Consider the following 25,895-nt stretch of genomic DNA (forward strand, 5'->3'; position numbering starts at 1 on the left):
CAGTACTCTGGCCTCAAGGCTTGGCATGAAATATCTGTCACTGACAGAATTCATGAGGCAGCCTTGAGGGTTGGAATTTTGGTTTGAACAGGCTCAAAGGAAACCTGTATCGTGGATGGCGGGCTGAAGGGATCCAGTGTTGTTTCACAAGAGAGTTCAAGTGGCAGAGTCCCACCAAGGTGATCAACGAACAGGGAGAGATAGATGGGAGCCCATCAAGCTACATTTCAAAATAAAGCATAGGAGGATAGATATATAAAACAAGACATGAAATTATTTTTTACATGTTTTATTACAGCTTTCACGTCTGATAAGCATAATTCGTGAGTTAATAATAATAATTAATTGTCATTACAAGAGCATTTATCTGCGTTAGCAATGCATTAAGATGTAAAATTCAATACACAAAAGTACTTTTATATTTTTTTTCTAAATATCACTGATAAATGATTTGCAATGATTTAATAAAACGTCCGTTTTAACATGTGAAAATACAAAAAAAAGAGCATATATCCCTATATTCCTATGCTCATAAGGCAAACAAAAATAATAATATTACAAAACTAGTTATAATCCAAAATGAAGAAGTTTACTTTTGATAACGTTAACTCAATAATTTCTCACAATTCTATTGGTAAATATATATTTGCAGAATTTATAGTTTTCTAATGTTTACCATAAAAATAAGTGACTAACCACAGATATAAAGATTTATTCATTTGAAGAAGAGTATATTCCTGTGTGAATCCTTAGCCAATGATTCATTGGAAGGAAGGATCAACTCGGAAGAGGGTGAGTGACTCCTCCAGAAGTTATGTAAAATATTAATAGTCTGAAATTATCAACAAACTGGATGACTGCTAAAATAAATATCAGTAGTTTTCCAATTGTCAAGACTTTTTTTTGGCTGCCACAGCACCCTGAGCTTGTTTCTTGGCCTTCACAAGTTCACATAGTTCCTGTATGAGAGGGGGGGGGGGGGGGGGAGTGGGCGTGAAAAAGTAAAAAGGGGTGGAGTGAATAAATCAAAATCATAATTTAAAAGACAACACACCTGTGGAGTCTAGCATTTATTTGTTGCAACCCCTTTAAATAAGACGCTGACAAGTTTTGTTAGAAGCCAGTGCGAGCGTCACTTATAGTCATTTCAGCACTTGTAAAACGGAAGATGATAGGGGAAAAGTTATAGATCTGAAGTTAAAAGCACCAAAGAAAAAGTTAGATAAAGGGGACTGGCTCAAGTAAGGTTATCAAAAGATCCACGAGATCATTGTGCCTATGAAGGATACACTCAAAACTTTACCAAATACATATGATATACAGTAGTAGTAGTAGTATCGTTCGGCTACACTTCTATGTTCAAGGTATCAATCCAGGTTCGGAAGTCATCATCAGATTTGTTGATGGTTTCAAATCCCCCTTCAAGTTTTGTCTCTGTGCAATCTAGTACGAGGTGGTTTGCATCTTGTGGTGCTGGTTGCACTTTGGGCATGTTGGTGATTCTTGGAGCCCCCATTTGTGCATGTTCGCAGCTGTTCTTGTATGTTTTGACCGTAGTCTATTTGGAGCTACCCAGTATTTTCTTGGTTGATCATGTAGACCTGGGAGACTTTTACAGGGATCTTCAATTAGTTCCCCTCCTGTTGGTTTATTCCTTTTCCATTCCTCGCACCAGGCTTCTTGCTTTGATAGGTAGAAAGGTGAACAAGATTTTCGTCTTGATGTTGGGGGCGCAGTTTTGTATATGGTTTGCAGAGGAGTTCCACTATCTTCTTCTGCTCTGGATATCCATTTCTGTGTTGCATCCTCTCTCCTCAAGTGCTATAGTGCTCATGACTGGCAGCCATTGTGTTGGGAGTTGATTTCAGGCATCCAGTTACTATTCGCATCGAGTCTCTTAGATTCGCATCAACAAGGTTTGTATGGGCACTTCTCGTCCAAACAGGAGCACAATATTCTGCCACACTGTAGCAAAGGGCCAGGGTTGATGTTCTGAGAAGAGTTTGCGATGCTCCCCATGTTGTTCCTGCCAGTTTTCTGAGTAGACAGTTTCGTTTCCCTAGCTTTCTTGCTGTACCCTCAAGATCAGTTGGTAGTGTTGTGTCATAAATCTTGATCGTTTTGATTCCCTGTTGTTAAGATGAAATGCAGTTGCAACTGTTTTTGTCGTATTCATTTTTAAATACCATCTGTCAAAATACCTTTTCATGGCCGTGGTGTCTTTGCTAAGCGTTGTTTCTATATCTTCCCAGTTTCTTGATTGGTATGCTAAGGCCCAGTCATCTGCATATCCTAGTTTGAGGAAAGAGGGGGAGTTGGGGTGTAGAATCACGCAAGCAAGATGTTCTCGCTCATGTGTTGATGCTTTGGAACTGACTGGATTTTCAACACGACAATTCAATAAGGAGGGGGTGGTGGTAGACAACTTGCCATTGACATGCCATTTCATTTCCACTTTGTTTAAGTGTGTGTGTGTGAGGGTGGGGAGGTTCTATGTAATTAGGCCTTTGAACCTTATGGCTTTTCAACAAAAGAGAGATGTGTAGTAGACAGCTTAGCACTGACACGCCTTTTCATTTCCATTTCACTTCACCTCTGAGTAGCTGCGCATCATTCATTATCAATTATCGCACAAGAACTTTCGATCTTATTTTAGCTTTGCATTTTACTAAAAGAAAGCACTGTGCTTACACATTGAGGTTTAAAATCAAAATACTATGTGAAGTCGATAAAAAAAAGTTGATCAAGACGGAGATATGTAAAATACACGGCATCCCGAACTCAACTCTTTCAATAATTTTGAATTGAAAACGAAAACCCCCAAAAGTATTTTTAAAACACACACAAAAAAATAAATAAATTAATGGTTACGAAGACAGCATTTATTCAACAACTCCATTTAACGGGAAACCCATGATATGATTAAATGAGCAAAGTCCTTAAATAGCTACTACCCTTGAAAAACATTGCAAAACGGGAACTTGCTTTAAATCAAAATGTCTTTAAACCGAAATGGTTTAGAAGGTCCCCAAAATTTCGGGTAATTCTACTGTATTTATATTACAAAACCTGTAATAGTAATAGACATAACAAAAAGATGATTTTCATGAAAAAAAATATCATCTCTCAAAAAAAACAAAAAAACTATATATTTGACTGCTTCCCTCTCAGCTAAGGATCCCTGCCAGGACCAATAAAAACCAAGCAATCTCAATTCCTGGAAGATCTAATGTAAAATATATAATCCCAACTGTTGCCTGATGGACAGGGTCGGCAAAAAAGATTATTCCATGTGAAACTCTAACCAGGCCTGTTGTAGTTGGATATTCTACAAATCAAGCAACCCAACTTTAAGTAATCTTTCAGGGCAATGAGGCTCATGGAGTCCTGGAGTTTACCGCCCACACTGATCTATCACAAAGTGCCATCCGAGACTGAAATCACTTACATATACCACAAGTGAATCTTTTAAATCTACTCTTTCGGCTCTTAGGCAGTGGAATTCAAGCTTTGTTTTTCAGAGTATACTGGACACCTTCAGCATAATAATGCTCATCATTGAGATCGGCTGAAGTAACATATACAGAAACAGATATACATTCCACTAAATCTAAGAGACCCAGCTACCAATAGCTGAGTAGACAGAGAGGTTAGGTGATTGGCTTAGCAACTGGATCCCAAACCTTGGCTGTAAAGGTGAATAATAAATGTAATTTTCAAGCAGATGGAAGAAAAATTGTTGCTTCTTATATAGTCAGAAATGTAATAGTATACTTAGTTAATTCGAATCCTTTTCTATTATGTGTTGCAAAGTCAACATCAGTCAAATGTTGAAGCTCTGAGTGTAAATCTCATGCTGTTGCTCAATTTATGACAATAGCATTTTGGACAAACAGGTAATTAGGCATCTGAGCCAAAATGAGCAACACACATGGTGATGCATCATTAGCCTTTGGTAACCAGGGGTGAGAATGACTGGTCACAAAAAAGAAGGAAATTTTTCAGCGAGAAGATAAGAGTCATCCATGCGAAAATAACCTGTAGATTTGAATTTCATTAAAATTTACTGAGATGCAATCCAAAATGCGTCTCCCAGCAATTTCTGATACCACTAGGACGGAATGGTGGTAGGGATGATGATGTGGTGATGGTTGTAGTAGTAGTGGTGGTAGGGATGATGATGCGGTGGTTGTAGATGTAGTGGTAGGGATGATGATGTGGGGGTTGTAGTGGTAGGGATGATGTGGTGGTTGTAGTGGTAGTGGTGGTAAGGATGGTGATGTGGTAGGTGTAGCGGTAGTGGTGGTGCGGTGGTGGTTGTAGTAGTAGTGGTGGTAGAGATGATGTGGTGGTGGGGATGATGATGTGGAGGCAGTTGTAGTAGTGGTAGGGATGAAGATGTGGTGGTGGTCGTAGTAGTAGTGGTATTAGGGATGAGGGTATGGTGGCGGGTGTAGTAGTTGTGGTCGGGATGATGATGGGGGATGATACCACCGTCATATTCTCCTAATACTAATAACTATCAACAACTGTGCTGGAATATGACAGTGATGCGGGACAGCAGGACAGTAGTCTCCAAATGCATGTGGGACACTTGGTAGCCCTGTCTAATGATCTATGTCTCTCTCTTTTTTTCTTTTTTTTTGGGGGCATTTACTACTCTTCCTCCTCCTTCTACTACCACTACATACTACTACTAATACTATTACTTTTGGTCAAATGATTGGAAATTCACAACTTAAATACTTCTAAATGTACCCCTGTTCTTAGGGGAATTCCATTACCACACAATTTTTGAGGTTTAAGTTTCTCCATTTATTCACCGAACCAAACGTTACATGGACAGGGTAATTGGGAAACAAATGAGACACCTATAATTGCAAGATATTCCGCTCGTTATAACTTGTGTAGCAAAATTAGGATCGCTCTTTAATGTGTTGGGAGGAATTTTCACCAAAAAAAAATTGTTCACAAATTACATTTTATTTAAACCCCAAAAAACAAAATACTACCCAAATTTCTTGTTGCATAATAAGTATACAGCAACATTGTTTGCTAATTTTCACAAGATCTAAGACTTTCCCAATGGGTGATAGAGTAAGAAAGCCTGGAGAATATACGACATATAACTTTCTTGTTCTCACCTTATATCTCCTCATACAATCTTTTTTGCTACGGGACGGAATGGCAGAGGAGATTTTTTCCCATCGATCAGGATCAGAAGTTGGGTAGGACTTCAGGGCCTGTTCAAGGAGCTTTTGTTCCTCAGCTGTCCAAGGTGCCTGGTTACTGCCAGTCTCACGAACTTGCTGTTCCCCAACAGCTGTGGATAATTAAAAATAAATAAATCTACTTTGTAAACACTTTTATTTAATAAAAATATGAGAGGATCAACCAAAGTATGGTGCTCATAAAAAAAGATGTGGTGATGGTGGTGGTTGTAGTAGTAAAAGTGGTAGTGATGATGTGGTGATGGTAGTGGTTGTAGTAGTAAAAGTGGTAGTGATGATGTGGTGATGGTGGTGGTTGTAGTAGTAAAAGTGGTAGTGATGATGTGGTGATGGTGGTGGTTGTAGTAGTAAACGTGGTAGTGATGATGTGGTGATGGTGGTGGTTGTAGTAGTAAAAGTGGTAGTGATGATGTGGTGATGGTGGTGGTTGTAGTAGTAAAAGTGGTAGCGATGATGTGGTGATGGTGGTGGTAGTAGTCGTAAAAGTGGTAGTGATGATGTGGTGATGGTGGTGGTTGTAGTAGTAAAAGTGGTAGCGATGATGTGGTGATGGTGGTGGTAGTAGTCGTAAAAGTGGTAGTGATGATGTGGTGATGGTGGTGGTTGTAGTAGTAAAAGTGGTAGTGATGATGTGGTGATGGTGGTGGTTGTAGTAGTAGTAGTAAAAGTGGTAGTGATGATGTGGTGATGGTGGTGGTTGTAGTAGTAAAAGTGGTAGCGATGATGTGGTGATGGTGGTGGTAATAGCTTTTGTAGTGATGTTGATGTAGTAGTGGTTGTAGTAGTTGTGGTAGTGATGATGTGGTGGTGGTGGTTGTAATAGTAGTGGTAATGATGTTGATGATGTGGTGTTGGTGGTTGTGGTAGTAGTGGTAGTGATGATATAGTGGAGGTGGTGGCTGTAGTAGAAAGGGTGGTAGTTGTGATGATGTGGTGATGGTGGTTGTAGTAATAGTGGTAGTAATGTGGTGGTGGCTGTAGTATTAGTGGTAGTGATATAGTTGATGATGTGATAGCGGTAGTTGTAATGATAGTGATGATATGATGGTGGTGGTTTTAGTAGTGGTGGTAGTGATGGTGAAGTGGTTGTAGTAATAGTAGTAGTAGTAGTAGTAGTACAGGGATGCCACCAGGCAAATTAAAAAAAGCCTGAAAACTTGCGCGACGAGATACAAATCAACGTCAAGGGCTTTGTAGGGATTTGAAAAATGTCAAATTTGGAATATTGTTTCAGTACCTACTTATTATTTCAATTGAGAGCAAATAACACAAAAAAGAAAGGAGAGTTAAAAGTGTTCAAATTGATAAAATTAGGTGCTGAAAACAAAATATAAAATTAATATCAATAGCTATCAGGGGTGAGAATGACTGGTCACATAAAAGGAGGAACTTTTTCATTGTGAAGATCATGACCCATCCATGCAACCATAACCTATAAATTTGAACTTCACTCAAATTCACTGAGATGCTATCCAAAATTTGTCTTGCAGCAATTTCTGACACGACTCGAGAGCATTTCAAGATTGAAAGTAATTACATTTGGTGGTTGTAGTAGGGTGATGATGTGGTGGTGGTTGTAGTATAGTGGTGGTAGGGATGATGTGGTAGTGATTATAGTAGTACTGGTCGTGTGGATGATTGTGTGGTGTGGTTTTGTGTAGCTGTGGTGTAGTTTTTGTTTGTTTTGTTTGTTGCTTTAGGTCTCTTCCAACACAATTGAGGTTATATTAGAGACCGCTGAAACAAAAAAACAAGCAATCTAACAAAATAGTACAAATGTAAATCAAAATCATAACCTAAAGATATCATAAGCTAAATTATAAATAACAAGAACAAACAGGCAGAAGATTTACAGAAAAAAAAATATCCCTGTCAAAAATACAATCACAAACCAAAGAAGCAGGATAGGCTAGTAAGAGAAGAAAACGACATCACTATCGGATCGTACCCCCATGCGAACATCATAGGTATATGATTCAAGGTGATGCTCCCATCAACCACCCGCTGTGGTGTAGTGGTAGTTGTAGTATAGGGATGATTGGTGTATTTGTAGTTAGTATGTGCTAGGATGATGTGTGGTGGTGTTGTAGTAGTGGTAGTAGGTTGCTGATGTGGTGGTAGTTTGTAGTAGTAGTGGTGGTAGGATGATGTGGTGTTATTGTAGTAGTAGTGGTGCTAGGGATGATGGGTGGTGGTGGTTGTAGTAGGAGTGGTGGTAGGATGATGTGGTATGGTGGTAGGATGATGTGTGTAGATGTAGTGTGGTAGGGATGATGTGGTGTTATTTGTATAGTAGTGGTCTTAGAGATGATGAGGATGGTGTTGTAGTATAGTGGTGGTAGGGATATGATGATGTGGTTGTAGTAGTGGTGTCTTTAGAGATAATTGTGTGGTGATGGTTGTAATAGTTGTGGTAGGAATGATGATTTGGTGGTAGATGTAGTAGTAGTAGTGGCAGGGATGATGTGGTGTTATTTGTAGTACAGGGATGCCACCAGGCAAATTTAAAAAAAGCCTGAAAACTTGCGCGACGAGATACAAATCAACGTCAAGGGTTTGTAGGGATTTGAAAAATTATCAAATTTGGAATATTGTTTCAGTACTTATTATTGCAATTGAGAGCAAATAACACACAAAAGAAAGGAGAGTTAACAGTTTTTCAAATTGATAAAATAGGTGCTGAAAACAAAATATAGACAAATTAATATAAATAGCTATCAGGGTGAGAATGACTGGTCACATAAAAGGAGAAAATTTTTCATTGTGAAGATCATGACCCACCCATGCAACCATAACCTATACATTTGAACTTCACTCAAATTCACTGAGATGCGGTCCAAAATTTGTCTCGCAGCAATTTCTGACACGATTTGGAGAATTTCAAAAGTTAAAGTGTAATTACATTTGTGTGTAGTAGGATGATGATGTGGTGTGGTTGTAGTAGTAGTGGTGGTAGGATGATGTGGTGGTAGTTGTAGTATAGTTGGTAGAATGATGTGGTTTTATTTGTAGTAGTAGTGGTGCTAGGGATGATGGTGGGGTAGTTGTAGTAGTGGTATAGGTTGATGATGTGGTGGTAGTTGTAGTAGTAGCGTGGTAGGGATATGTGGTGTTATTTGTAGTAGTAGTGGTGCTAGGATGATGGTGTGGTGGTGGTTGGTAGTAGTAGTAGTAGTAGTAAGTCGTAAGTTAGTTTAGTAGTAGTAGTGTGTCTTAGAGATGATGTGTGATGGTGGTTGTAGTAGTAGTGGTGGTAGGGATGATGATGTGGTGGTGGTTGTAGTAGTGGTGGTCTTTTAGAGATAATTGTGTGGTGGTGGTTGTAATAGTAGTGGTTGTAGAGATGATCTAGTGGTTTTGGTGAGTGTTTTTTATTCAGTGATAATAATAGCAATTTGTCATAAAGGAGGAAAATGTCTCCGTCCATCGGTCAAACACAAGCAAAGTGTAAAAATAATAAGAAGATAGTTTTGTATTGGTATTATGTAATATATTACTATTACCAGTATAAATCCATTCTTATCATTAAACATAAATTTACTTTTTGTAAACATTTAATGAATTGTCCTTTCCACATGTTAAAGGCTTACAATGTTATTCAAATAGAAGGCCAGAAAGTGTTGTTTTGTTTTGATTTTTACTTTATAAAGCAGGCTAAAATATCTTTTATTTTTTACAGAAACCTAGTGATTATTCAGCTTATAAATACAACCCAAGAATCTCTCAAATTTAAAGCCATAGTCAAAAGGTAAAAAAGAAAGAAGAATAAACTAAGCCAATCACCATTGCTTTATTCTAATGTATTATCTCTGTATAACCATATGATTTAATATATGATTTAATGGATGGTTGCGAAAGAAAAAAAGAGAGAAGGGGGGGGGGGGGGGGGGGGGGGGGGGGGGGACTTCTCTACCAAAATAATTTATGAATTGATCTTAGGAATTCTATATCCCAAAAAAAAAAAAGAAAAGAGAAACAGAAAGAAAGGCAAAGTGAAAGACGAAAAGGGAAGAGAGAAAGAGAGAGAGAGATTTGTCCCTCCCCTTCCCCTTCAACCATCAACTAGCTAATCAAAGAATACCACTGGTCATCTGTGTCAATTGTGACATCGGTGCCATTCCGTCTGGCCTGACTTCATAAAAACGGGACCATCACTAAATTTCACGAGACTATTGCACAGGTGTCAAAATATGACATAAGACATAATGGTGATTTTGTGGTTTTGAGGAAAATGTTTGAAACGGCAAATTGAGCGGAAAATTTCTGAGAAATTCTCAAAATCACTGTTTATTTATCCCCCAAAAAATTTTTTAAGGAGGAATTGTGATGGGGATGGGCGGAGATAAACTACCATTTAGGTGCCCGAATATTCGACCGGCGGTGACAGCCCAAATTATTCACCTGTCGAAAAAGTTCCGGCTCAAATCTCGATTGCGATTGTTTTCTCCTTTTAAAAAAAATTTATTTTTTTTTGAATAGTGACCACGGACAAAAACCGGAGGTTCCGGATTAAAACCGGCTGGTGGTAAAAAAAAACCCGGATTTCCGGCTAAAACCGGAAAAGTGGCATCCCTGGTAGTAGTAATAGTGATGATGTGGTGGTGGTTGTAGTAGTGGTGGCAATGATGATGATGCGGTAGTGGTGGTTAAGATTGTAGTAGTGGTGTTAGTGATGATGATGTGGTGGTGGTGGTGATTGCAGTAGTAGCGATAGTGATGATGATTAGGTGGTGTTGGTTGCAGTAGAACAGTGGTAGTGATGATGATGTGGTGGTTGTTGCAGCAGTGATATTTGTAATGATGATGATATAGTGGTGGTAACTGTAATAGTATTGGTAGTGATGATGATTGGTTGTAGGGGTTGTACAGTTCACTCTGCTTAATTGCACATCGGTTAATGGCACACTCTGCTTATACGCTACACATTCCCGAAAAACTGATTTTTTTTCCATATAATCGCACACCATCTCTGCTTAATCACTTCACCTAGATTGAAGAAAAATATCTAAAACATGTCGAAAAAAGTAATGAAAATTTGTTTCTTATTGAACCATTGCGATTACATCTTCACTCTGACCCCGACTAAGTCAGACGTGCAATGCTTGTTAACTGACATCAAAGGATTACCTGACATGATGGACTAATCGACTCAGCACTCGCTGTCTGCATCACTAGGTGTGAAACGTGATCGCATTCCACTCAATGCCAGGTGTTTGTTTACATTGTCTGACCACCGGATTGCAATTCTCTACCTGTACATTGTTTTCCTCTACAATAAGAAAGGATTACAGAGAAGACTTGTGTCTCATCTTTTGATTGATCCATACAGTACCTGTTCACATTGATACACTCAAAGAGGAGTCTTTTAAATTGTTGACCCATATGGCTAATGAAGAAGAGGATGAGTCATCATACTGTGACACACCACCCCTGACAATGACTAAAAAACTTGACATGATGGACAAACTATGCTGCTTCATCCAAAAAGAATGCTTGACAGATGATCTACCAACATTGGCGGGATTGGAGACAAGGGTTTATAAACAACTTGCACAGAATAGAAAAGCAATCAACGCTTCACGATTACTATTCTTACAAACAATAATGTCACATTTTGTTGTCGATAAAACATGAAATAGAAAAGAAAAAAACAAAACAAATAAACAAACAACCAAAAACAAAAGAAAAAGAAGCAAAAAAATAAATAAATCAACCTTCTAATGAGACCATGTCTTGTGCATGACAGTTCCAAGCCCATAGAAAACACATAGGGGAAGATCCTACATTGCCTTGCGCATGAAAGCTGGTGCTTAGATGCTATTTTTAGTTTCCTGCGTAATTAAATCAACACACTAACAAACTCCCGGCGATTAAGCAGAGTCGACTGCAGTGGTAGTGTTTGTGGTAATGATGATATAGTGGTGGTAAATGTAATAATATTGCTAGTGATGATGTGGTGGTGGTGGTTGTACTAGTAGTGATGATGACAATGTGGTACTGATGGTTGTAGTAGTAGTGGTGGTGGTTGTAATACTAGTGGTAGTGATAATGATGTGGTTGTGGAGGTTGTAATAGTGGTAGTGATGGTGATGTGTTGTAGGTAAATGTAGTAGATGTAGATTTTTTTAACATAATCTCGCAAAATTCAAGGACCTTTCGAGGAGTTTTCCCCTAAAATGAAATTCAAGTTTTCAAGGAGTCCTTGAATTTAATGAGGCCGCAAGAACCATGATTTAGGTAAAATGCATTTTGAAAAGCGGGCAATTAGAGTTAAGTGAAATTATTCTGTTATAATAATAATAATAATAATAATAATAATAATAATAATAATAATAATGATAATAATAATAACAATAATATTGTACATTTGTTAATCACAACTTATCAAGCTATATGCAGGCTCAATTCTATAAAAACTTAAATCAATTATGGTAGATGATAATTTTATTTCAATAGAATAAGAATGAAAAATCCAAGAAACAATAATAGAGAAAAAACTCACTTTCCAGTCTCTCACTAGGCTTCTCCATTTCACCAGATGTTGCTGCCCTGTGACTTTGCTCAAACTTTGAGTAAGCATTTTTTGACGTTTCTTCTCTCAATTTCATGTCTGTAATGAAAGGGAATTGAACAAATGTATTAGCTACTTTACTAAAACTGTTGCAAGTAGTAAAGGGTGTGAAGTATAAAGTCTGGCCTTGAGTTTTTAATATTTAATGATAAAAAATAATAGAATGCCTTTACAGCAGGGAAATCAATGGCACTATTTGTAATATGCCTAATATGTTTCTGTTTTCTTCAAGATGTAAAGTGTAGTGACCAAATTATAACTTCAACATTTATTTCTCAGCATTTGGTAGCGTGTTCAGATCATATCATGACACGAGGACATCAAAGTTATTTTTGTTTGTTAAAGATTGTGATCACTTTGATTTTGATGATTTCTACATGATTCTGTTTATTAAATTAGGATCTGAAGGAAAACATTAAGGGGGTACTGTCACAATAAGGACAATTTTATTAAGTTTTATCAAAAATGATCTTTTCAATGCTTTTTCTGCAGTATTATGTGTGTCCAAGCATATTTCTAAAGACTTTTTGGAATAATTTCCACTATCGGTGTGTATGAGGTGGCATTTTAGGGGTACCCCGCCCCGAAAACTTCAGATTTTGGGAACAACTTTTCTCAAAAAGTGTCTATTCAATTTCACTGAAACTTGCTATGTAGGTGTCTTTAATACTGCTCTACATTATGTCAGAGGGATTTTTCTATTCTTATCCTAGTAAAGATTTTATAGCATCCGGAAGTCTTCAATCCGTAAAACTGTGAAAATTTTTCCTTTTTCGCAGTTTTTACCCTCTTTGGACCCCCATATCTAAAAAAATAATGCTTATATTGCCAAAAGCCTCTGACATAATGTAGCCACACTATAAACACACAAGTGTGTGAAAGGAAAAAGAAATTGAATAGACAGTTTTTGAGAAATCTTGTTCCCTGCTATCCCACCCCTAAGAAAATGACATTTTGAGAAAATGGGAAAAAACGAACATTCTCGTAGATTATACAAAATATAGTGTCATGAACCCCCTAAACTGTGTTGTTTTAGACCCAAGAATCATTCTCCTGTGGAAAAAAGATACAATTAGTTATGAATTTATAAAAATGGTACTTATCCGTTTGAGGTAATCCATCCAATGTCACGTGTCGTCTGGGACTCCGCAATCAGAAGCCGCCTGCAGCATACTGCTCACCGCCTTCCAGTTGATGTAAACGTTCTTCCTCCCTTGTCTGTGCTAACCTCCTCATCTCCCTTTTCCTTTTAAAGACAAATTCACCTGCTCTGTCTGCATTCTTTATCCTAACATTGTCCCTTTTAGTCGCATGCTCCACAAAATGTCGTCCCACACTAAGTCCTATTGCCGAAATGAAATCCTGCGATGCCTTTGCTCCCTTGTTGAATTCTCCTACTCCAATCCCACATGAAATTTCCAAACGCTGTCTCCCTACAAACACATGTTTTGGACACCTAGACCAAATCAAAGCATGGATGCTTTCATTTACATTCTGAGTCATTCCAAATAAACATCTCCCCAACAAATCATCATCAGTCAATCTAACATAAACGTCATGGATGTGTTCTGCTACAGTCGGTAGAATAAATGTGGTCATATGTCTGTCGTGGTCAGGTGCTGGCAGACCATTAGCCTTGGCTTTCATGTAGAAGCACCAAGAATCAATTCCTTCTGGGCAGTACTCATGGCGTGGCTGTTTATTGGTTGAGGTGCAGTGATAAAAAGAAGCCCAAATTGCGCGTCGCATGTCGTCCACAGTACTGTTTGATCTAATGGCCCGCGTGTAATATTTCTGAAGTCTGGCGATCTTTGCCTTTGTCAATTTTCCTTTTCCATTCCCTCCTAACGTTACATTTACCTTCTTGTTGTTGTCCACAGTCTTCCGCAATGCTGTTCCTAGTCTCTTCGCTACATGATTTACACACTCCCTCTTCTCAATTGTCATCCCCTCATACGGTCCCGAATTGTTTAGCTGCTTGATGGTGTTGCTGTCCCCGTCACTAATCATTGTTCTATATCTAAGTCCATTCCGCTCTACAGATCTACTCCACATATTCACAGCCGCTACCTGTTCCATACTACCTGATGATCCTACATGGTTCCTATCACACTCCTCCTTATGGCCACTCAAGAATTCTGCATACCTATCACTATCCCCCTTCAGCTTGTCTCCTACTGTCACACACTTATGGCAATACTTAGAAAGAACCACTACAAGTCCTGTTCTGTTCTCTATCACACATCCTATCCCTAACATTGATTTATGTCCCCTCGTGTGCCAACTACCATCATACGAAACATCAACATCAACAATTGGTTGCCCTGCCTGCTCAGGATACGCTCGACGAACAACATCAACAGCTTCAGAACGGAGACGAGACGAATAGCTGGCGAACTGGCGGTGGATGGCCTTCTGGTGGCGAAGAAAGGTCTTATGATGTAGTACAGGCATATCCATCATGCCGCAAAATGAGGCTAAGCCAGCCTGTCCACTTCCATTAGCCAAGGATGAAGCGACTCCACGACGATTAACTTCAAAATAGTTATCTTTTTTACGAGATGTATAAAAGGACGATATAACTTTTGAACATGATTTACAAGACAAATGTAGACGAATGGCAAGACCAACAGAAGAATCACGTGAAACCTCCAACGTAGACTGGAAACAAAAAGGGCAGAGAAGACAATCAACAAGATCCTGGAATACAATCAGCTGCACGATGGTCGAACATTCCAATGAAGACGAAGATGCAGGCTCAGACGTAGAGGCAAAGAAATCCAACTTACGAGCTGATGATGAAGAAGCAGAAGCTGAAGCTGTTGGTTGCGGCGAAGAAAAATATGATGGAAATAAGGGGAAGTCGCTGCGTGGGGCGAAGATGTCACAGAAGATGTGGATGCTGGCTCTGGTTCATTAAAAAATCTCTGCTTCTTCGCATCCCTTGCCTTCTTCAAAACATCTTTCCGTGACTTCCTTTTCATGCTGCTAATGGAAGCATTGAAGGTGGAAACCTTGGCTCTAGGCATGACAAACTGTGAAAATAAATAAATATAAATATACCATAATAAATTAAACAAAAAAAAAAAATAAAATATATATATATATATATATATATATATAAAATAAATAAATCGGGGGTTAGCTTAGCTCAGCGTTACGGTCTTTGCTTCGTACCGGAAAGGTACCGAGTTCGATCACCAGCCTCTGTGCTGTGTGGACTTGAGCAAGCCATCTCGCCCTAGCTCAATTTGCGGCGCAGCACTGCGGTTGACGCCTTGGTTATTCCAATCTACCCTTGGAATAGACCCTGGAGAATAATTTCCACTATGGGATGAATAAAGGGGTTTTAAAAAAATAATTTTATTATAACATTTTTATTGCACCCCCTACTGCTAAGCAGTGTTGGAATCAGCCCAAAGTTTTGCCTTGAAAAGCACAAAAGATACCCACACATAAGAATTCTGGCTACCAATCATAGTTAAGCACAGATCTGGTATTGCTTTGGATCAAAGAAAAAAAAAACACATTAAAGAAATTAAAAGAGCAGGCAGAAAGGCCGCTTTCTGGGCAAAATGAATTCCTACCACAATAAGGTAACAAAAAGTCACAGTGGGCTGACCACCTGCTTGGCTAATGCCTTGGTCTAGAGTAATTTCACTTTAAAGTGGCCCTACACTGAAAGGTGAAAAGGCAGAAACTATAGATCAGAAAGAAAGAAACGCCTTTAGGTCAAGAGACGAGAACCATACCTCAGAGCATTGAAAGCACCCCCCCCCCCCCACACACACACACACACAGACTCTTGTAGAATGATGGTTATAAAAAAAAAATAAGCACAATCTAGATAATCTCTAAGTTCTAACTCACTGACGTCAATGGTAATCCAAGTCTAAGTTAGCTTTCGACGTCTATCTGTCTGTCTAAGATCTACTATAGATCGGCGTTTAGTTATCTCCTTATTCAAGCTCAATGATCTTCACTAGTCTAATGTAAATCAAAGAAAACAGTATGGTTCTTAATAATCGTATTAAAAATAAAATTAAAACAAAAATTAGCCTTTAGAATTATTTACGAGCAGCATTCTCTTTTACTATCGTCAATGTTTACATTTTAGAATGGAATGCACACTTTGAGACTGTAACCGGTCAATCTGATTCCACTAGTAATAAATAAATAGACATACTTACTGGCTAAAGCGGTATCCAGGCGTCGAAATGATTATCTACCAATTCTTGGTTCTTTGGAAAATGATGATAAAACTTTGCAAATAAGTAAATGGAGTGAAGTTTGTCATGAAATGATCAAAAATCAGTTCGAATCGAAGCGTAAGTAAACGTAGTCGAATGCTCCGGAAATGTACCCGTTGTTATGTCACGTGACTGAAAACCGGGTTACGATTGGTCTTGGAATGTGAGCTAAAATTTTCCATGACGGTAATTACTAAAAATAACTCCTAGACGTCTCTTCAGCCAATCAAAGAAAGGAAAATAGGCTTGGAATTTCTCGATTTCCCCGCCGACCTGTGACACATACGTGAAAGAATGTGAAAGAACGGAAATGCCCTTTCCCTGACATTTCTGCTAATACCAAATAAGCCGGGGTTCAGTGCAGGTTACTAAGGACTATCGAACGTTGATTCTGACGAAAATGACGGAAAAACTTTGCGTTTAGACGATAGTTGCGTCACAAAAAAATTATTTAAAGCACTTTTTTGTAAAAATTTAGCCTTTTGAATGTTTTCAGTGTGTTAAAGAAAGGTTGAATTACCTGAAAGTGCCCTAATCTCATTTTCGATAATTTTAGTGGAATTCATAGTAAAACCGTCCTCTCGACCAGCGCGTACCCATTAAACAATCCACTTCTTTTGACTTGCAATCTACACTAAACCTGACTCTGCCCCCTTGCACTTTTCATAATCATGTTGACGGCCTTTTGGAACAAGGATCCCGAGTTCCGGATTGCAATAATTTAATACTGCTGCTAAGCATTCCATCAGTTATCAGTTGCAGCGTGAGTCTCAAGAGCATAATGATATCATGATTGTTTTTAATTTCTTCTTAAGACAACAACAACAAAAATTTTTGATACAAAATTGAAATTGACTGATTTAAAATAATTATACGAAGATTTAAGGGCATCGTGTCGATTGCAACCTTATAAAAATTATAATATAAAAGTTGTATTTTCTGACCGTTTTTCTGTAAATCTTTAGCTTTAGACAAGACATCTTTGGCATTCTTGTTACTTCCTGCTACATGCTGCGTGATGAAGTTGGCTATGACTTCCCACCTGAAAATACAAAATTGTTTAAAGACCCGGAGTTTCATTGTTTTAAATCAAATAATAGTGGTTTACAATTTCATCTGATCTTTCTATAGTTTTTTTCCTATGGAAATTTTTCCATAATATTTGACAGGGCAAACCAAACAAATCCTATATCCTATTCTTCTTCTTTTTTTTTTTTTTTTAAACGTAAACAAATAAAATTAAACAAAAAACAACAAATTTTTGTGAGATTCCAAATACAGTGCAGCACTGAAATCTCAAACAAATCTGGACTGAGCCTCTTTGTTTGAAATTTCTGGATAGAGTATTTGACAAGAATATGAAGAAGAACGTGAGAGATGTAAACATGGGTAATTTTTTGTAATTATAATGAGATGTAGCGTTTAGTGCTTCTGGTCTCATTCAGAGGTGGAATAAGGTTCCACTTTGAGTGTCGCATTGTTCATAACATACACATAAGCATACATTTTTACCTATGCATCCAGTCATTCCTCACTTGTCTCTATTGCGCTTCTCCTTTCACCTCATCCCCAATTACTTGTTTGATTTTAATACAGTCGAAGCCAGTTTTTGGAATGCCAATTTATTGGGAAAGTTGCTTAATTGGAACTATCTGTCTGTAACATAATCTTTTCCTACATAAATTCTACTGGCTAATCGGAACGATTTCAGACCTATTATTAGAAAACATTTTAACTTTGTTTTTTTTATTCTTTCCATGCAAACAAAAACATGAAAGGAACAAGAATGGAATCATCATATGTCTTCAAATAAAGCAAAAAGTTGGTTAATCCACATTGGCATTGAGTCTCTTGCCACATGTCCCTTTTAATATGGTAATGTGTAATACTTAGCCATTTGCCAGTCTTGGTGATCAACAAATAATTAATAAAAGAACAGGAATACAGCGTTGATTAAAATTATATAATGCGTCATGGATTAGAATTCATATGTCCTTGATTCAGCTGATTTCTTTTTGAAATATGATTGATAAGTTATAAGATAGGTTAATATATTCTATTTCATCTACCGTCATGACTACACATATGTGATGTTACATGTAGCAAAGAATAGAAAATAAATTATCAGATGAATAAAAGGATGATCTGTATTATTATAAAGAGTTCTATCAACGGAGAGACTAAATTTTTTGAAAAAAAATTAGAAAATAAACAATATAAATATGCCGAGCGGAAACCCCATGTTCATAAATGGAGGAAAACAGATTTTAAAACATTGCTTACAATATGGTTCCATGGTGACAGCCGCCATCTTTTATTTTTGTTTACAAATTAGCATATTTTTTTCCAGTTCTAAAATCTCGGTTATTAATTATTTTTCGACATTCATTTCTTTTTTAATATAAAGATATATCCTTCCTACAAATAGCTGACAACTTAAATTTAGCAATTTATGCAAATTTAAGAAGCTATGATGTTTTCAAAAATATGTCAAAATATTTGCGTAAAAATGGCCCACTTTTTACACAAAAACGCAATTTTTTTTTTTTTAATGGACATAAAAAAAAACAAACTAATTTGTCAGCTATTTAGAACAAACTATAAAGAGCATCTGTGCAAAAAATCAATTAAGTGTTCAGATTTTAGAAATGAAAAATAAAAAAGTGCATAAAATGCAACTTTCGAGAAATTGACATTTAAAGTGTTCTAATCAATTTCAACAGGCCTCATGTCTCGTACTGTATGTTACATGTTGCTGTTGGTCAGGGACTCTTTGTAAAGCGCTTTGAGCACATTTATTGAATATTGCTCTATATAAAAGCTCAAGTTATATGGCAAAGCTACACTAAATAGAATTAATAGTTCCATTGCTAGGGCCTAAACATAACAAATTATGCCATTATTAGTCAATTTTTCTTGAAGACAGGGTGCACTAAAATTGATTTTTTTCATATTTATGGGTTAGATTATGTCTTCTAGTAACCAAAAACATAAAATAAAATGGCTTATGTATGCTTGAAGCCTGGTTTTGAAAAATGTGAAATTTTGCTGAAAATCACCAAAACTCCACCAATAGAACCCCTTCATTGGAATAGCACTGTTACACAGAAATCGTTCCAATTAAGTGGCGTTCCATTTAACCGATTCCTATGAGTGGCTTCTATAATCGGACCAACATATCTAGACTACATATATGCCTAATGTGGTTATTATAACAATAGCAATACAGTCCATTTTATCCTCCTTTTTTTTTGGTATAATACTGATATTACATGTGTATAGCACGATGAAATGAAGTGAATGAGTGATAAAATCTGATAATCACACATGTATAATGAAATGTCAACTCTCTCAATGATGATTATATTTTTTATTTTTAGGACAAAAAGAAATTCTCGCGACATTCTGATGGTCTGAAATTAAATTGTCACTGACAGATCGCTCCAATTAACCAGCTGTTCCAATATAGCACATTCCAAATATGTGCTTTAACTGTATTATATAAATATATAGCCACTCCAAAAGATAGGTGTAATCTTTGTAGGTTGTTTCCATGGAGACTACAAACGGAATTGATTAACAGGAACGCCACTTAATTGGAACGATTTCTGCAGAATGGTACTGTTCTGGGACTTGCACTGTATAACAGTAACAGCGTCAGACCAACACTGCCTCGCTAGTCTCCTACTGATATTGGTACACATTAGAATAGGATAAAGTGATCTGACACTAGTCAAATATTTTTTGGACCTCCACTAATTCGACACACACACACACATGTGATACATTAAGAGTACTGTGTACCAAAAAAACCTGTTCTCAAAGTATAAACATTCAGTTGTTGTCCAGTCACTGACATTTCTTATCACTGTCTTTTGAATACACACAATGTTGAGTTTGTATGGATCTATTTCTTGTTCTGTATTTGATTTGTTTTGTTTGTTGGTCTTCGTACATTAAACAATTCAATATTAAAATAAAAATACTCCTTTAAATTCCTGCATAGAAATCGTGACAGTTCTAGACTCACTGCCAAGAGGTGGCAGCCATCTAGATGGAATAATTAACTAGAATAAGTTGGATAAAAAGTTATACATTTGCATTAAGAGAGCACAAAGACACACATTTATATTTAATTGATATACCTGTTCTGGGTTCCACTTGGAAAGAGATTTACACCCTTAATAAGATTTCGCACTTCCTCATCTGTCCACGTTTTTTTGGCACTTGCATTATTTCCTGTTGACTTTTGTTGAAAACTTTCCATTTGAGCTTTCCTTTCCTTCTCATTCTCATCATTCACTTCCTTAACCTGTTTCAATGTAATGATGAAATGTGAAATATAAACTGTAAAAAGTCATATCTACAATGATGATCAGTTAAATGCCCCTTTTTGAAATTAATGCCTGTTTCTAAAGGAATGATATCGTGTGAAATGGATCTCATGTTTTTTCAGTAATGTCGACAACTCATTATCAAACTTGAATGTATCAAAGAAAAAAAAGGTGATGCTGTGCTAGTATTTTGCCAGTGGAGGTATGGTGATGCAATAGCAATATTGATAAAGTAGTGGTGCTGTGGGGGTGGTGATACAAGTTCTGATAATAATACGATGGTGGTAGATAATGATTATCATCGTAGTGGAAGTGATGATGATGATGATAATGATGATCATAGCTGCCAACCCACTAAGCTTATTAAGAGGGAGTTTTGGTCAGAAAATCAGGGAGATTCAGAAAAAATCAGGGAGATACATAAATGTACCTCCATGAGCAATACTGAATTCTCAGTCACAAAATCGGCACCACGCGAAAAAAGAATCATTTCCTCAAACAATACACCAAAAATCAACAGTATATTCTGATTTGAATGATGTAGTGTATCTCCTTCTTTTAGAATCACTCTTATTCTCACCATCAATGCTTCGCTTCAACATTTTGAAATTTAACGATAATACTAAAAGCAAGATCTAGATCTAGTAGCCTAACACACAGTACAGTAAAGCTAACAGCAGCAAGAACAAACTCTAATCGAACTCGACCTTACACTGTGACTGACTGATTGAAACTGACTGGTTTACTTCTTTTGAATGCTTATGAGTACGGTACTCTCAATCTGAATAATTTAATTACAATCGATATCAGCCATGTAGAGCTAATTAACTTCATTAAAAAGAACAGATTCGGTATCGGCCTTTCCGATTATAAATCTACCACACTGCTGTTTATTTCTTCATAAAATCGGATCACTTAGTTATACTGCTGGAACCCAGCAAATGACTGACAACAGCAGCTGCATGCTGTAAAAGTGGCTACCTGGACGGGGATTCCCCTTTTTGAGGGTTAAGACGCAAAGTATTGCATTTTCGTGATGTAATATAACACCATATCTAGATGACCACTTACATTACAATAATATTAACTTATGGAACAGACAGTATTTCTTTCACTTGTTATGTTGGTTCTTTTTTCGTTTTATTGTGATTATTCTGATAGGTTTTATAAGCAATTTAAAATCCCTACTATTTTTAAATATTTTTGTTGTTGTGCGGACAATTAAAAATTCAAATCTTTAAAATCAGACGTTGGATTACGAAACTAATTAATGCTTTGTCCAGTCTTAATATTATTACACACAGTAAAACATTCATTTTCTGATTCAACACATTTTAACTACGTTTTTAATGGTCATAAATGTAATGGGCTGGACATCAGGTATGTTCTCTTCATTTGTATTTTGTATTGCATTTAAAATATATGGAGATAAGTGGATTAAACAGTTTAACACACTCCTAAAGAACATATTAAGCAATATATTGTGTGTGTAGGTTTTACTTCATTCACTATTACAAATAGAAACAAAACCATCGTCATTACACCAAACAACAACACCATCACAGTGACGTAGTAGATAATACAAGCAATGAATATGGTAGAAAAAGGCATTCTCTCTCTCTCTCTCTCTCTCTCTCTCTCACTCTCTTTCTTTCTTTCTTTCTCTCTCTCTCTCTCTCACACACACATGCATACATACACACATACATCCTGCATATATTCTTCTTCTAGGTTCCATGCCTGGTCCAGGCTTCGGATACTGCATGAATTATCTCTCTCCATTCCTCCCTGTCTCTTGCTTTTTCAAACAGCTCTTGGATTGTTAGGTTGGTGAAGCCCTTCAGTTGGTCTATGAGTGTTTTTCTTTGTCTCCCCCACACATACAAACGTAAAAGACAGGCTAAGAGAAATGCATCACATTCACACTACACCTAATTCATATCACTGACAACAACGATATAACATCAACAGTTAGTACAGATAGTATTCCACAAAGGCAAGTTTGACTGAAGAGGGGGAGTGGGGGGGGGGGAATACTCAAACATAGCCAAGATAGAGAAAATAATAGTGGCGCCTCCTAGGAATTAACAGAATTCAGACATTATTCTCAATATTCACAATGTTACAAGTAGTGCAGCTGGTGAATAAAACCTTCCCACACCAATCAACAGAGACATGACTGAAACAAACCCATTCATTTCATATTTCTTAAATCAGTAACAGATGTGTCTTTAAGAACTATTATTGTATGGCTACTTGCAGAGAGAGAGAGAGAGAGAGAGAGAGAGAGAGAATGTTTATATATATATATATATATATATATATATATATATATATATATATATATATATATATATATATATATATATATATATATATATATATATATAATGTAAACACAACATTCCTGTACTACAATAAGTATGACTTCTTCACTCCTTTACCATATTCGTGGGAACTTTTAATGATAAAACTGTAGAATTGGTGTAGTAAAGTATTCCATGGTCAGTGGGGAGTCCAGGAAATGATTACGACATTGTTTACATTGTGTAACTGGTCCAAATTCATCACCCACGATAGTCTAGACATCTCATAGACTGCTAGATATTCCCAGTGAAATTTGATACCCCACCCCTACACTTGTTACATATTTGTTGAACTGAATTACCATTAGTGCAACAGAAAGTAGATGGTTTGTACTATGTACTATTGTGAATAATAATAAACTTCAACGTCTGATTGTTGTTGTAGGGATTCCAGAAACATTTGATTTAAATGATAAATGTAGTGAAAATGTGAGTCTACTTTGCTGTCTTCCTGAGAAAGAAATATACTGATGATATCTATGATATTTAGTCCACTGTGTGAGGGGGATTTCAATCTTTAACATGAGTGATGTAGGTTTACATTTAACATAATTGTCGCTTGGCTATGCCATTATTTATCAGACCAATTAGACTACTCGCTTCACTGACTGCACGTGCCATACCAGAGCGCAGGTAAAGAGAAGGAGAGTAGTGACCTCTTGACCTAGCATCTCAACTAAGTGATCCGCTGGTAAACCACTGTGACCACAATACCAAACGACTTAAACTCACTTCCGTTTACAAAATGGAGGACCGGAATTTCACGTACATTACCAAAAGAACCGAAAAGACCCCCATGGTAGGCTAACATGGGTTCTAGGCCTGGGCCTACAGTCAGGCTACTGCATGATAATGCGGGAGATCAGTGTGACGGGCGGGAGCGCGGGAGACAAACTAAAAATGCAGGAGTCTCCCGCAATTTCCGTTAGGATTGGCAGCTATGGATGATGATGATGATGATTAGGCTTAATATTATCATTATTATTGCTTATTTACATTTCTACTAAATATACAACACTTGGCTCTGGCTTTTTGAGAGGAATTTGCATGAAAATTTAAAATTAGCTGAAAAAAAGCAGGTCTTTCTTGTATTTGAGTTTAACCCTTAACCTGCTAAGGTCTACGCCTCCTGAGCTAATCAGGAAATTTGTGCAGTTACAGTTAAAAAATCATAACTTAGGAATTTGGAGAGATAAATCAATGAAATTTTCAGGATATTCAAATGAATGGACAAGCTACATATATTTAAATAAGAGATGCAAATTAGGCCATGTGACACTGGCGACCATCTTAGAAATCTCATTAAAACTCTCCGAGTTCATATGCATGGAAAATCAAACAAATTTGTTCAATTTTCAAAGAGGGTGAACTCGAGAGAGTTAATATGCAAATTCTTTGTGTTGCCTGATATTGAATGCATTTACTATTATATTGTTTTAAAAAGGTGAAAAATGGTGTTTTATGGTAGAAAATGATATTGTTTTTGTTTTTAAGGGTTTTACAAATACATTAAGGTCATATCAGAGCCAGTAAAAAGGAAGAAAGTGGGTTAGTAAATAGTTCTAGAATTCCAATTAAAGTAGCCAAGAAAATGTCTCGGGTAAAACTATAGCCCAAGTCAAAGGCTATCCAGTACTTGTCAAAGGCGATTGAAAAATAAGCATGGCATTGTCATGTGTCACAATGCAGTTCCTCCATTAGAGTCAGCATATTATGATAAATACACATTGTGGATCTGATTGTTTCATCCGACAAGCACTTAAGATGGCTATCCTGAGACTGACCACAAATTTATGTCACACTACATGACGGTGATCTCACAAGTTTTAAAAAAAAATGAAAAGTGAGTTGTTAGTGGTGCTCAATGATATTGAATACTACTCACAGTAATCAACTATTTTTTTCATGATTGTCGTCTTGTTTTATGCTTAACTTTTTTTTTTAATTAAAAAAAAATAATTTTTGGTCAGTTTCAGGCTTTGGATTGAACGAAGTTGTCACATAGGTCTTCCCTATTGTTTTTAGCCAGGCATTTTTACGAGTTGTTCTCATTAAACTGTATTGATCAGACTAAATATTCAAGGTTACACATAGTTATGTGTGTTGGCATGTTATTTTCGGCTGGCAAATGTTGGGAGCCTTGACTGAGCACGAATTAGAACATGATGGATACAGTACAACGCAACTCTCTCTCTTAGTGTCCAGTATGTTGGCCCTAAGTCTCAGTTTAGTTTGTCAAAACCATGAAACCATTCATGGATGGCGTGAAAAATTTACTTAGACAATGAAGGACATAAGATGGGAATTCTGTCCTTGTTAGTTGAACTCGTGAATTTGTCAAATTCGTGTTGCACTGTATAACATTTTAAAAAAACACACACACACATAAACACAAAAGATAAAACAAGATAAAAGAAAGAAAAAAACAACAAAACAATAAAAATACCATAACCATAAAAATTAGCAGCTATCAAGTAATTTAAAATCAATACAGAAACTTACCTTATTTAAAAATCCTGTTTTTGCAACTTCTCTGTCTCCGCTTTTAAGGCTCTCATTCAATGATTGTAAACTGTAAAATAAATGTAAAGCTGTTATCTTAACCTGTCTTATAAAAAACCAAAAGAATTAAACAGAACTACTATAATAATGGGGGGGGGGGGGGGGCCTGATAGCACAAGCAAAGGGACTGAGATCAATCCTGGGTACAGTCAATATTTTTTCTGACCCCCTATCCACTCAGCAATGATGGGGTAGCTGGGTCTGATAGATCTAGAGGAAAGTACTTTGCAATTGACTGGTGTCTCATCCAAAGGGTAACAAGCAATTGCTACTCCGGCTTCATGGGCCCATGGCTCTGATGGACTACTTTTTTACTATAATAATGTGAAGAGAAGAGAAAAAGCAAACGAGCTAATGACTCTTAACCTCTCATGTTCAGATCAATTTAGGGAACAAACAAGTTCCACACTTATCCATGTCAACCATTTGGCCAATCTTTGATGATTTATTTCCATCTCTTGATGTCTACAGCTGAATTATCATATTTGGTTATCTCTCATGACTCAAACCTGACAATATGCTTTCACAAATCAGTCCATCTGCCCCTTCTAAACTTTTGTTCTCAGCTCTTGAGATTTTTG

At 36.9% G+C, this 25,895-nt stretch overlaps 1 protein-coding gene across 1 annotated transcript in view; it reads right to left on the reverse strand.

Moving 5' to 3' along the window:
• Positions 1-273: 273 nt before the first annotated feature.
• LOC144974986 (dnaJ homolog subfamily C member 2-like) overlaps positions 274-25,895 on the reverse strand; it is a 62,816-nt gene continuing 37,194 nt past the window's right edge. Inside the window, exons 13-18 of the mRNA XM_078918596.1 lie at positions 25,255-25,324; positions 20,198-20,364; positions 16,997-17,094; positions 11,734-11,841; positions 5,145-5,323; positions 274-959 (exon numbers count right to left, since the gene is read on the reverse strand). Of these exons, the coding sequence (XP_078774722.1) occupies positions 891-959; positions 5,145-5,323; positions 11,734-11,841; positions 16,997-17,094; positions 20,198-20,364; positions 25,255-25,324 (691 nt within the window). The 3' untranslated portion in view covers positions 274-890. The remainder of the gene's footprint in view (positions 960-5,144; positions 5,324-11,733; positions 11,842-16,996; positions 17,095-20,197; positions 20,365-25,254; positions 25,325-25,895) is intronic.

The sequence above is a fragment of the Berghia stephanieae genome, chromosome 6 (assembly GCF_034508935.2).
Source record: "Berghia stephanieae isolate SIO BIC M18660-M18661 chromosome 6, UCSD_Bste_1.3, whole genome shotgun sequence".
Classification (NCBI taxonomy): domain Eukaryota; kingdom Metazoa; phylum Mollusca; class Gastropoda; order Nudibranchia; family Aeolidiidae; genus Berghia; species Berghia stephanieae.